Source organism: Anomaloglossus baeobatrachus, chromosome 12 (genome assembly GCF_048569485.1).
Source record: "Anomaloglossus baeobatrachus isolate aAnoBae1 chromosome 12, aAnoBae1.hap1, whole genome shotgun sequence".
NCBI classification, from domain to species: Eukaryota; Metazoa; Chordata; class Amphibia; order Anura; family Aromobatidae; genus Anomaloglossus; species Anomaloglossus baeobatrachus.
In genome coordinates this window covers 92,378,486-92,392,113 of record NC_134364.1, presented here as the reverse complement: position 1 = coordinate 92,392,113, position 13,628 = coordinate 92,378,486, and the positions used below count along the sequence as shown (strand labels likewise).

At 46.3% G+C, this 13,628-nt stretch overlaps 1 protein-coding gene across 2 annotated transcripts in view; it reads left to right on the top strand.

Moving 5' to 3' along the window:
• Nucleotides 1-914: 914 nt before the first annotated feature.
• The window catches only part of MTMR11 (myotubularin related protein 11), a 45,401-nt gene continuing 32,687 nt past the window's right edge, over nucleotides 915-13,628 (top strand). For both annotated transcript variants that reach the window (XM_075330221.1, XM_075330220.1), the window contains exons 1-3: nucleotides 915-1,244; nucleotides 5,421-5,484; nucleotides 7,259-7,395. In XM_075330221.1, the coding sequence (XP_075186336.1) occupies nucleotides 1,188-1,244; nucleotides 5,421-5,484; nucleotides 7,259-7,395 (258 nt within the window). In that variant the 5' untranslated portion in view covers nucleotides 915-1,187. The remainder of the gene's footprint in view (nucleotides 1,245-5,420; nucleotides 5,485-7,258; nucleotides 7,396-13,628) is intronic.

The following is a 13,628-nucleotide window of genomic DNA, read 5'->3' as shown; positions in this document are numbered from 1 at the left end:
CTCCCTACCTCCTCTGAGATCCTCTCAGCTCGAGAGCTACTCTCCTTCCTCCTTCTGCACTCACTCAACTCAACTCCCTACACTTCCTCACCTCCCCTCCCCAACCCCCCAGGTAGGCGTCTCTATTCCTCTCAAGCCGTCCACTGCTGTGTTATATGGATGTGGTGCAGGGTGTCTCTAGGGTTTTGATTCGCTGATGGAGGCAACACCACTTAAGTAGGGACCCAGAACCAAGAGGGAGGCGGAATACTGCAAGAGAGGGCAGTTGGTGCAGTACCCTGTGACGACCTAATAGTCCAGGGGCGTCACAATCTAACTGCTAAGACCCCAGGGTGTCAGGGTCCGAAGAAAGCAGTAGAATCAAGGAACCACATCTAGCTCCTGTATCCACAATCCCTATTTGCATCTTCCTGTAGAAGTGACCCCAAATAGCGCCAAGATCTATCCTTGTGATCTATGGGCGTCCAAGTGTTCGGAACCAACTTGTTTGAGCATACAACAGCTGCAGACCTATACTGTGTAGGGACTGCATTGAGCAGCCAGCAGATGGCGCTGTGTTAGCAGTTACTGTTTATGTACATGTGGCTTCTTTATTGTCTGTATTTTATGACCTCGCTCTTCTGTTCTTTTCCCATGTCCTCTATATTGTTGATGATGAAAGTTCCCCCCACCAAAAAACCCCCCAAAACATGTTATTCTCCTAAAATATCGGAGTGCTGATGATTGTGCTGAAAATCTGCAACATCCTTCCCCTCCCACAAGCTGTAATATTCTCAGGTATTAATAATAAACACTCAAGATTGCCTATGGCAATGAAGGAGTTACAAAAGGCACCGCACAGGGCTCAGCCTCATCTCCTGTCCCTTTAAGAGGCTGAGAATACATGTGTCTACAGTGTCAGTTTCACTATGGAGATCAGGCACTGCAGCAGCAGCAGCAGGAGAGGCTGAGCCTGACACCCCACACTGCAGGGGGAATCCCTGCCAGCCTCACAGTCCCAGCAGCAGTGCCCTGTGCTCCAGCACTGCACACATGGGCAGGGGGGTCTTCTAACCACCCCCAGCCCCAACCTATTCTGCAGGACTCAGCTCCAGAACAAAGTCCTCTTTATACTGTCACCATGGGAGCAGCACAGAGGCGCTGACTCTCCCCGTCTACTCAGTGGCTGTCTTCTGCCTCCGGCCACCATGCTGTCCAGACCCAAGAACACCTTCACCCTGAAGCAGGACCCCAGGGAGACCATGGTAAGTGAAGCCCCCCATGCTCCACAGCCTGGGAGAGTCCAGTGTTTGTTTACAGTAAGAAGAAACATTGTGTCTAATGCTCTATGGAGGGGGAGCAGGCTGTACCCCGACCCTTGACTATGCCCGTGGAGTTCCAGTTGCAGAAAGTGAATAGTTAATAGATTACGACTGGATCTTGTTGGGTACCGATAACCAATATCTGTAATTTGGGGTTGGATACCACCACGTATGAGGCATTGGTAACTGTATATATGGATGGAGTAGACCTAGTGTCACCTGGGAGTGGAAATTATAGGTCTGGCTTTAATCCCCTCATTAGGAAACGGTTAGTTGCAAAAAGTCTGGCAGGAGCCGGAGTCCCATGTGTAATCGCCAACGGGGAACGACTGGGGTGAGACGCTGATTAACCCCTCCAATGCAGGTGATCACTACCGAGACTGAATTATGTCCCATTTTACAGGGAAAATCAGAAGGATTAGGACATGGCGTGGAGATGTCACTAAGGAGGCATCTCTCCGGGTCCTATCAATCCCATCCATGCCGTCCTGCTCGGTGGCTGCGGTACATGACAGTACCCGGGTAATACAGCTACATCATGGGGTATAGATACACCTGCCTGCCCTATGTATCATAGCTATACAGCTGCCTTCAGGGTGAAAAAGGCAGGAGCACAGCTACGATATATAGGGGATACTGGACAAAAATGGTCTCATCTGTCCAAAAAACCCACCCATTTGCAGGTGGGAAAAATAATATCTCGCACCGCATTGTCCATCTTGCGATCATAAACACTTGCTGCATCATCGGTAGAAAAAAATCCAACACGACTGACCGATGTTTTCCACTATATGGAGCGTTCATGTGACAAAATGAACGATTTTCTTATCCCGAACCCGCAATCGTTCGCGATGGATGAAACCGGGCAATGTTGTCTTAAGTGTAACGCATCGTTAGGTTCAGTGAACAAAGGTCTGGGGCATTTGCCAAGAGTGAAGGCGTAAATTCAAACTTTTGGGGGCCAATGCAAATTTTCCAAAAGGGCCCCCAATGATTATGGGTCTTTAATACTATTGGTCTATTGGTCTTCACATTTGGGCCAAAAAGACGTTGGGCTCACCTTTGCTCCCCTGTCCATAGGTCTATATTTATCAAACAAAGACCAAAATAGTGTCCTCCGTCCGGGTGGTGGGCATTGGATGACTTTATAGGATCACAGTGAAAAAAAAGGATATTGTCCGCGTACGCCTCTATATGTCCATACTATATAGTATTGGTCGTAGTATAGTAAAGTGTATCTAATTGACCTGCTTTGTATCATAATAGGACATCCAGGTGACGCTGAGTGACATTTTGGAGCCCTATGCTTGGCCTATGTGGTGCAGCGCTTCCAGAGAATTCATGCATAACATAAGGTTTAAAAGCTTATTCTCCCCTTATATCGGTACAGTCGGATAGTCCTTGTAAAAACAAGCACTTTTGCAATTTACAGCTTATTACAATTTGCAGCCATTCTTGAGATATTAACATTTTGTTTTTTAGTTGCCTTGGAGACCGACCACCGCTGCTAAGACAGTAGAAACGTGTGCAGCGCTTACAAGTTCTTTCCTATTACTATTGTAAGCACTGTTTTGAAGCTAGCCCGGATATCTGGAGCGCAGTGTTACCTCCTGATCCTGGACAGTGCTTACAAGCCAGACGGCAGCAGTGGTCGGTCTCCTAGGCAACGAGCTGTAAAACAAAAGAAAAAAGTGTTAATATCTAAAGAACAGTTGAACATTTTAAGAAGCAGGAAATGGCAAAAGTGCTTGTTTTTACCAGCAATATCCAACAATATTGTTTTATCAAGATGAGAATAAGCACTTTAAATAATGCCAATGCCTAATGAAAACTATGGCCAATCCAGACACTAGTGCCTAAAACTGGATTCCTAATAAAGCCGGGAGTTGTATTTAGACCCCACGTGATAGTCATGGATGGACTATTTGCCTCTTGTCCAATGTCAGAAATGGTTTACAAAGGCTGCACAAAATATGATGGTGGCTGCTGCAACGATTGTCAAAACTCATCGTTCAACCCCGGACTAATAATAGAAGTTGAATTATTGGAGGAAGTAACTTTGCCGACCTAGAAACTTCTAAAGAAAACTGTAGCGGGCTTGTATGACGGACAAGATGCTGCTTGTTCTACTGACAAAGCTCGTATTTGTCTGCGTCTATTCTGTAGCCAAGATGTCTGAGGACATAAAACGGCACCAAAACAAAGGCAGTATAAAATAGTCATAGCCGGGAACATAAAGCAGTATTAAATCAGAAATTTCAGAAGATGATTGTCGAGGTCAATATCATTTTATATTCATGCATAAATGGTTAACAGATCAGACTGAAAATTGCCCCATCTGATGTTCGTCAGCCGGTGGGATCACGGTAATCTGTGGTCACTGACTAACACGATATTGCAGCCGATGTAAATATAGAGGAGTCGGCAGCTTTTCTGCCGCAACAGCTGACTGTAGGTGGTGCCGGGAATGGAGGGACGTGGAGGGAACAGCTACTGCTTAATATTCCATATTCCGTGACGCTTGGGCTAAAGCAGGTGGTGAGACTGGAAACCAGTAGCCCCCATTTCCGTAGTTTTTATTTTTAACATTTCGATTCTGGGATCCCACAATGGGAGGTTTCACATTCCAGCCTGGACCCGGGAACATAATTTACAGAACAGAAAACACTTCTCTCTTCCAAAATATGAAGGCTCCGGTGAGTCATACCCTGCAGATTTGGAGACGACGTGTACACGTATTGTCCAGCGGAGGCCGAGATTACAAATCCAGGAGGATGACTGAAATCTAAAATTCAAGGGAAAGTGGCCTCTGACAGTATATTTACTGGGAAGCTCCACACTTCTTAAAGACGTAGGATATAGACCTACAGTATTCTCAGAAAAAAGACTGATGGCACTTGCTAATATGCAAGTGTGAACAGGTGCATACTGAGCATGAGATATATTAAATAAAGAAACAGTTGCACTCTGCAATGCTGAGATATTCAATGAATATAGGAATATGAACATGCAATACTGCTAAGAAAAAACATAAAAATATAGATATTTAGCATATAAAAATGTCAGTTTTATGTGAGCCCAACAGCCAACGTCAAGGCGTATCTCTTGATGTTCGGTCCTGATCTACTGTAAAGCCTCTCTTTGGTGACATCAGTCTTTTTCCTGTAGATTATGGGGTCATGTCTTCTAATTGAGCATTTCTACTCATCAGCCTTAGGTGATTCTTTAGTAGCCGGTTCCTGTCCACCTATAAATTGGAGAGTTTTTTAATCCAAAGAGAGACATTACAGTTGATAGGGACCCAACATTCAGAGATACGCCTTGACGTTTACTGTTGGGCTCACATATTGTCTGTCCTTTTTTATATACTAAGTATCTTAATTTTTATTTGTATTTTCTTAGTAGTAATACATGTTCATATTCCTATATTTATTGTTAACATATCTTAGCATTTCAGAGTGACTGTCTCTTTAGTTGTTACTACAGTGTCCTTAAGTCATCAATATCAGATCTTTGTGATCCAACACCCAGTATCCAGCACCCCTATCCCTCAGCTGTTACCAGGTCCTGGTCTCCAGAGCTGAGATGTGGTCGTTTTTGGGTACCGTTTAAAATGAAGGACAGGACAGTGATGGGGCAACCACAAGCGAAACATTTTTTTTTTTTTACAACCTGACCAGAAATAGTGAAGCCTACCTAGTTTAATACCTCTTATATCCTCTATAGGTGGTCTTCCATAGAGTATGGTGCCCCTCCATGCACCCACACTGCAATTTGATGCCCCATACTCAACCCCACCGGCCTCGTTCCCTTGATGAGCAGAGCAGACCTCTCTCTGAGCCGGATGTGGCCTGGAACAGCTGAAGCCTATATAACACACTGTTGAAAGCAAAACATCCCCGGATAGCTCCCCAAATTCGAGACTGTCCCTCATGACTAGGAGAGGCGGGATACTGAACTTCCAGTGGTGGTTGAACCTGTCAGACAATCACCGATCCAATGATGATGACGACTTCTCCAAAGATATCCAAGTTCTAGAGGAATAACTCTCATCTTGTACATACACCGTATATATAAATAGTTGAAACCACTGATGTATTTGTGCTTTCACCCCTGCAGGTCAGAAGCTCATCAGAGTCTCCAAAAATAAACCAGCGCAGCGTGGGCCTGAAATGCCTGCCAGGTGAGGGTGAAACCATGCCTGCTTGTTACCATAGCATCTGTAGCCGGCCTACAAATCCACACACGTAAACTTCCTGCTCAGCCCGCCGCCTCCTTCTTGCTGTGTCTGCAGACTTCAGACATGTGGATCCACTAAAGCTTCTTTTCTAATTTTGTATTTTATTGTCGCTGCTGCGCTCCAGCCCCCCACTTTATAATTAAGGCCATATTTCTCTGGGGAGCATTTTTTCTGCCGGGCCTGTCTGTCTGTCCTGCTTTTGTTCAACAAGGGAAATTTAACTCCTAAAAGGTTTATCTAGTTCTATGTAAAGAAGCTTTCAATAAATATGTAATTTATTTACCTGGCTTAAATCCTGCTGTTCCCCCGAATCTGGAGATGTTTTTCCTTTGTTCCTACCCCTCTCTGTTCCCGAGATATGGCCTCTTCTTCAATGAACGGAAATGTAATCATGTTAGCCAAGTGTGTGTGGTCCTCAGAAACATGCCCACAAAAAAGAATTATAGACCACACCCACTTGGCTATTAAAACTAGATTTATATATTGGGAAGAGGAGGCCATATCTCCAGAATGGAGAGGCGCAGGAACAAAGGATAAATAACTCCGGATTCAGGAGAACAGCGGCATTCACACCAGGTAACATTTTTTTTTACATATTTATGACAAATGATTGGTTTGCTTTAAGTTAATCTTTGTATTCAGTTGCGCACAATTCCCAAGATCTCTGCTTTATTTCTACTACAGAGACTGAAAACTTGCCCTTATGTCAGGGCTCATTTTAGTTGTTTAGGGTTGTATATTTCGTGACAGTCAGACATCGCACTGAAAACTTCCCATCAACAAGTTGAAATTAGTGATGAACCGTACATTAGGGATGGAAGTTTCCATCAGTGGACCTGTGAGCTTGTATCACTATTGATGTAGAAAATAAATAGGCTTCTTCACTCCAGGGGCTCCCATCAGAGTAATATTCCTACTTTCAGCTTTTTCCAAGAATGGAACTCCCTTTCCTCCAGGTAAGGCAGCCACCATGATCTACGTGGCCATACATATCTACGACTTTCTCCTTACACTTCTATAGAACCAGCTTCCATAGACAGCCAAGCATATGCCTGGCCAACCTTCCAATCACTCCCTGCCTGGATATGGCTGTTGCCTTCCCTGGTGCTACAAAGGATGGGGGACCCCCATTCTAGACTTTGGTCCCTCGATCTCTAGGGCTACCAATTACATAAGACTTCATTACTACTGACCCAACTGATTGTTATGACTATCTCCTCCTCTGTGACCACTGTCCATGTAGTCAGCAGCACTGGGAAAACCACCATAGCACTTGGTGAGTTAGGCACGTGTGATGGGTATCCCTTTAACTTAATTGTACGTACATTTGCTCTCCTCCAGCTTGTCTTATAGTATGTTTTCTATAATATCTTCACAAGCATTGCTGGGCAAAGGTTAGAAAGGAAATACCTTGTGCTGACAGTGTGAAGTCTTTACATAGACGAACCACAACAGGAAGGCACGCAACACCGCGGCTTATCTGCCGAAATACATCCAGCTTCTTCTAAGGTGACCATTATCGGCATGCCCTGCCATAAATCGAGGGACTACTGTTTACGTTTTATAGAGGAAGGTGCGGCCTGGTATGTGCAGTGTGCGCACTCGCTCTAAAGTAATGTCTGAAAATAGGAGCGGTGGTGATCAGTTTGGGTGCGTCAGCCTCCTTATGTTTTGGCCTCCCCGTGAGATAATAAAGTAATTGATTTCTGTCTCACAGGTGAACAGGTACATGAAAAATCCTTAAGGGTTAGAAAACGATTACATTTCAAAGATGGCTACCATGATGTTTTTGGGACCCTGTATTGCACTGGCTACCGGATCGCTTTCCGACCAGATTGTCTCAGTTCCTCTCAGGTAATGACAGATGTATCCCCCGCCTGGGATGGTGTATGTAATATGTAATGGCTGCAGTAATATGGTATATAATGTGACATCTAATACATTGTTGTGACACAGGTCAGCACAGCTGGGTGTATGCGCACCCCTCCCACTATATTCAGCACATGGTTTCGGCAATGTTTGTTTTGTTATAAAAAAAAATGCATGTAAATATGCCAGCGGCTGTAACTGTCATGTAGGTAATTAGAGTGTATATAGCCGACGCAGCGTATACTAAGCGCGTACACTGGTCTCACTCTCATGCCAAAAGTTGGAGTTGGGGCACAGTAAATACACACAGGAGAAGACAACTCAATATATACACGCAGAAGACGTGAACTCAATATATACAGACAGAGGAGGAGAGCACAGCACATACACACAGAGAAGAGAACAGCTCATACATACAGTGGAGGAGCCCACAGCACATACACACAGAGAAGAGCACAGCTCATACATACAGTGGAGGAGCCCACAGCACATACACACAGAGAAGAGCACACCTCATACACACATTGGATGAGCCCACAGCACATACACAGAGAGAAGAGCACAGCTCATACACACAGTGGAGGAGCCCGCAGCACATACACACAGAGAAGAGCGCAGCTCATACACACATTGGAGGAGCCCACAGCACATACACACAGAGAAGAGCACAGCTCATACACACAGTGGAGGAGCCCACAGCACATACACACAGAGAAGAGCGCAGCTCATACACACATTGGAGGAGCCCACAACACATTCTGAGAAAAAAGGAATTGACTGGTGAGCTTGGGAACTCAAAAAGGCCTGGGCGTCCACGGATGACAACAGTGGTGGATGATCGCCACATACTTTCTTTGGTGAAGAAGAACCTGTTCACAACATCAACTGAAGTCCAGAACACTCTCAGTGAAGTAGGTGTATCTGTCTCTAAGTCAACAGTAAAGAGAAGACTCCATGAAAGTAAATACAAAGGGTTCACATCTAGATGCAAACCATTCATCAATTCCAAAAATGGACAGGCCAGAGTTAAATTTGCTGAAAAACACCTCATGAAGCCAGCTCAGTTCTGGAAAAGTATTCTATGGACAGATGAGACAAAGATCAACCTGTACCAGAATGATGGGAAGAAAAAAGTTTGGAGAAGAAAGGGAACGGCACATGATCCAAGGCACACCACATCCTCTGTAAAACATGGTGGAGGCAACGTGATGGCATGGGCATGCATGGCTTTCAATGGCACTGGGTCACTTGTGTTTATTGATGACATAACAGCAGACAAGAGTAGCCGGATGAATTCTGAAGTGTACCGGGATATACTTTCAGCCCAGATTCAGCCAAATGCCGCAAAGTTGATCGGACGGCGCTTCATAGTACAGATGGACAATGACCCCAAGCATACAGCCAAAGCTACCCAGGAGTTCATGAGTGCAAAAAAGTGGAACATTCTGCAATGGCCAAGTCAATCACCAGATCTTAACCCAATTGAGCATGCATTTCACTTGCTCAAATCCAGACTTAAGACGGAAAGACCCACAAACAAGCAAGACCTGAAGGCTGCGGCTGTAAAGGCCTGGCAAAGCATTAAGAAGGAGGAAACCCAGCGTTTGGTGATGTCCATGGGTTCCAGACTTAAGGCAGTGATTGCCTCCAAAGGATTTGCAACAAAATATTGAAAATAAAAATATTTTGTTTGGGTTTGGTTTATTTGTCCAATTACTTTTGACCTCCTAAAATGTGGAGTGTTTGTAAAGAAATGTGTACAATTCCTACAATTTCTATCAGATATTTTTGTTCAAACCTTCAAATTAAACGTTACAATCTGCACTTGAATTCTGTTGTAGAGATTTAATTTCAAATCCAATGTGGTGGCATGCAGAGCCCAACTCGCGAAAATGGTGTCACTGTCCAAATATTTCTGGATCTAACTGTACACAGAGAGAAGAGCACAGCTCATACACACTTGAGGAGCCCACAGCTCATACACACAGTGGAGAGCACAGCACATACACACAGTGGAAGAGCCCACAGCACATACACACAGAGAAGAGCACAGTTCATACACACAGAGGAGGAGAGCACAGCTCATACACACAGAGGAGGAGCCCACAGCACATACACACAGAGAAGAGCACAGCTCATACACACAGAGGAGGAGCCCACAGCACATACACACAGAGAAGAGCACAGTTCATACACACAGAGGAGGAGAGCACAGCTCATACACACAGAGGAGGAGCCCACAGCACATACACAGAGAGAAGAGCACAGCTCATACACACAGTGGAGGAGCCCACAGCACATACACACAGAGAAGAGCACAGCTCATACACACAGAGGAGGAGCCCACAGCACATACACACAGAGAAGAGCACAGCTCATACACACAGTGGAGGAGCCCACAGCACATACACACAGAGAAGAGCACAGCACATACACACAGAGAAGAGCACAGCTCATACACACAGAGGAGAGCACAGCTCATACACACAGTGGAGGAGCCCACAGCACATACACACAGAGAAGAGCACAGCTCATACACACAGAGGAGGAGAGCACAGCTCATACACACAGAGGAGGAGAGCACAGCTCATACACACAGTGGAGGAGAGCACAGCACATACACACAGAGAAGAGCACAGCTCATACACACAGAGGAGGAGAGCACAGCTCATACACACAGAGGAGGAGCCCACAGCATATACATACAGTGGAGGAGCCCACAGCACATACACACAGAGAAGAGCACAGCTCATACACACAGTGGAGGAGCCCACAGCACATACACACAGAGAAGGGCACAGCTCATACACACAGTGGAGGAGCCCACAGCACATACACACAGAGAAGGAGCCCACAGCACATACACACAGAGAAGAGCACAGCTCATACATACAGTGGAGGAGCCCACAGCACATACACACAGAGAAGAGCACAGCTCATACACACAGTGGAGGAGCCCACAGCACATACACACAGAGAAGGAGCCCACAGCACATACACACAGAGAAGAGCACAGCTCATACATACAGTGGAGGAGCCCACAGCACATACACACAGAGAAGAGCACAGCTCATACATACAGTGGAGGAGCCCACAGCACATACACACAGAGAAGAGCACAGCTCATACACACAGTGGAGGAGCCCACAGCACATACACAGAGAGAAGAGCACAGCTCATACACACAGTGGAGGAGCCCACAGCTCATACACACAATGGAGAGCACAGCACATACACACAATGGAGGAGCCCACAGCACATACACACAGAGAAGAGCACAGCTCATACATACAGTGGAGGAGCCCACAGCACATACACACAGAGAAGAGCACAGCATATACATACAGTGGAGGAGCCCACAGCACATACACACAGAGAAGAGCACAGCATATACATACAGTGGAGGAGCCCACAGCACATACACACAGAGAAGAGCACAGCTCATACACACAGTGGAGGAGCCCACATCAGATACACACAGAGAAGAGCACAGCTCATACATACAGTGGAGGAGCCCACAGCACATACACACAGAGAAGAGCACAGCTCATACACACAGTGGAGGAGCCCACAGCACATACACAGAGAGAAGAGCACAGCTCATACACACAGTGGAGGAGCCCACAGCACATACACCCAGAGAAGAGCACAGCACATACACACAGTGGAGGAGCCCACAGCACATACACACAGAGAAGAGCACAGCTCATACACACAGAGGAGAGCACAGCTCATACACACAGTGGAGGAGCCCACAGCACATACACACAGAGAAGAGCACAGTTCATACACACAGAGGAGGAGAGCACAGCTCATACACACAGTGGAGGAGCCCACAGCACATACACACAGAGAAGAGCACAGCTCATACACACAGAGGAGGAGCCCACAGCACATACACACAGAGAAGAGCACAGCTCATACACACAGTGGAGGAGCCCACAGCACATACACACAGAGAAGACAACAGCTCATACACACAGTGGAGGAGCCCACAGCTCATACACACAGTGGAGAGCACAGCACATACACACAGTGGAGGAGCCCACAGCACATACACCCAGAGAAGAGCACAGCTCATACATACAGTGGAGGAGCCCACAGCACATACACCCAGAGAAGAGCACAGCTCATACACACAGTGGAGGAGCCCATAGCACATATACACAGAGAAGAGCACAGTTCATACACACAGAGGAAGAGCCCAGATCACATACACACAGAGGAGGAGCCCCAGTATATACACACAGAGGAGGAGAGCACAGTAAATGCACATACAGGAGGAGAGCACATTATATACACATAAAGTAGGAGCTCACAGCATATACACATAGAAGAGGAGCCCACAGCACATACACACAGAGGAAGAGAGCACAGCACATGCGATGAGCTGCTGATAAGTCTTTGGCTTTGTGATTTTTTTTGTTTCTATGGTAACAAATGTTACATCACATGAAAGCCTTATGTGTCTATATATTGTGAACGTTGCTTACCGCAACCCGGGGGGTTTACTCGCTTGCAGCGATGCAGGGTAGCTTAGGCATACACAGGCAACGCAGTCTCTCAAAAATGCAGCAGTTTATTAGTACAACAGAAACTGCCCTTCCAAATGTAACAAAGCCTCTCCTGGCTTAAAGGAAAATATAACATCCACATACCGTGGGCTTCCAGTCCAATTAAGTGTCCATAGTGGATTCTCCACACTCTGGCTCCAGCCAGCGAACACAAATCACTGTGGTGCTTCCTGCAGCCTCCAGCCCTCTCCAGCCAGGCTGCAGTATTTTACCCAGCCCTCTCCAGCCAGGCTGCAGTATTTTTCCCCAGTCATCACCGGGACTGATTTCCAGGAGTCTCTCTTCAGTCTTCACACAGACTGAGATCTCCAGCACACATCCTCCATGTGCAGCACTCTCAGGCTTCTCTCTGTTTCTCAAACTAACAGTCTCTTAAAACCCAACCGGACACACCCACAGGTGGAGGTATGTGATTCTCCAGCTCTGTCCATCACACTGGTCACAGTTTAAAGGGAACCTAACCCTTAATTACAACCCAAGTTCTGTGGAACTACAAGTCCCACAGTCACACCTTCAGTTTAATATCACAGGGGGATCCTTCTCCACTGCGACCATCAACAACATTGGTGGTCGCTACCTCACATATCCCCCCCCCTCTGTTCACACTTGTAGGGTTGAACATTTGAGAACCCACAGGGGCCCTGAGACAGGGCATTAGTGTCACCTTGCCCTACAAGTCGAGAGGGCCCTCTCTGATAAATTTGAGCTTTAGCTCCTGACAGAAAGTCGGTCATTGCCACCAGACTCGTCTCAGTCAACCTCCTTGTCAGGTACGCCCCCCGGTCAGACCTATCTCTCCATGACTGTCTCCAACGGCTAGTGTAGTAGCGAAAGTCTCTTCCAGTCGAAACTGTCTGTTCTGACTCCGAGCTAGCTAATCCACTAGAAGGGCTACTGTCTGGGCACCTCAGCACTGAGCGGATAGACGATCTGCTATATCTAGACCGTCTGCATTCTCTTTTTGCAGATTTACTATGGCTTGTTCTGCCATGGCGTCTTCGGTTGTCATCGCTCTGTTGGTGTGTTCTCTCAAGACCATCCTTCGCTGTAGATACATCACTCCCTTCATCCATTCCTTTGGAGTTTAGAGTAGAGGACTTGGACCATTCAGAGTCTATGCTATAGCCCAAAGTGTAGTTAGGTCTTCCATGACCTTGGTTCCTTTCATTATAGGACCTACTTTCTGTGCCAACTGAAGCAACACCTTTATCAGGTGGGCAACCCTTCTCCTGGCCCCAGCCTGAAAGCGGTCTCCACTTCATACCCACTTGATGGAGTTGTTCTGCAATATTCTGCCTTTTTAGGTTCAACTGCCTTAGTTCTTCCAGGTAACCCAGGCGGTACTCTAGTAGGACTCGTACATTTCCAACACACTCCTTTGTTCCCACAATGACACATGGGACCATACCGACTTCACAGAGTATCTTGGCTTCATTATGAATATCAATTCTTACTCTCGTCACACCGGACTTGTCAACCATCTCCTGCATGACTCTTCCATTTCTTCCAATCAGCTTCTTAACCAGTTCTCTGGGCACTTGTGTGACCTCCTCCACAAACTCCAACAACCTTCGAGCTGTCTTGACTGCTCCTGCAGTTTTCCCATAGATTCGGAATGTTCCACTGGTTTTTTCCACTTCAATA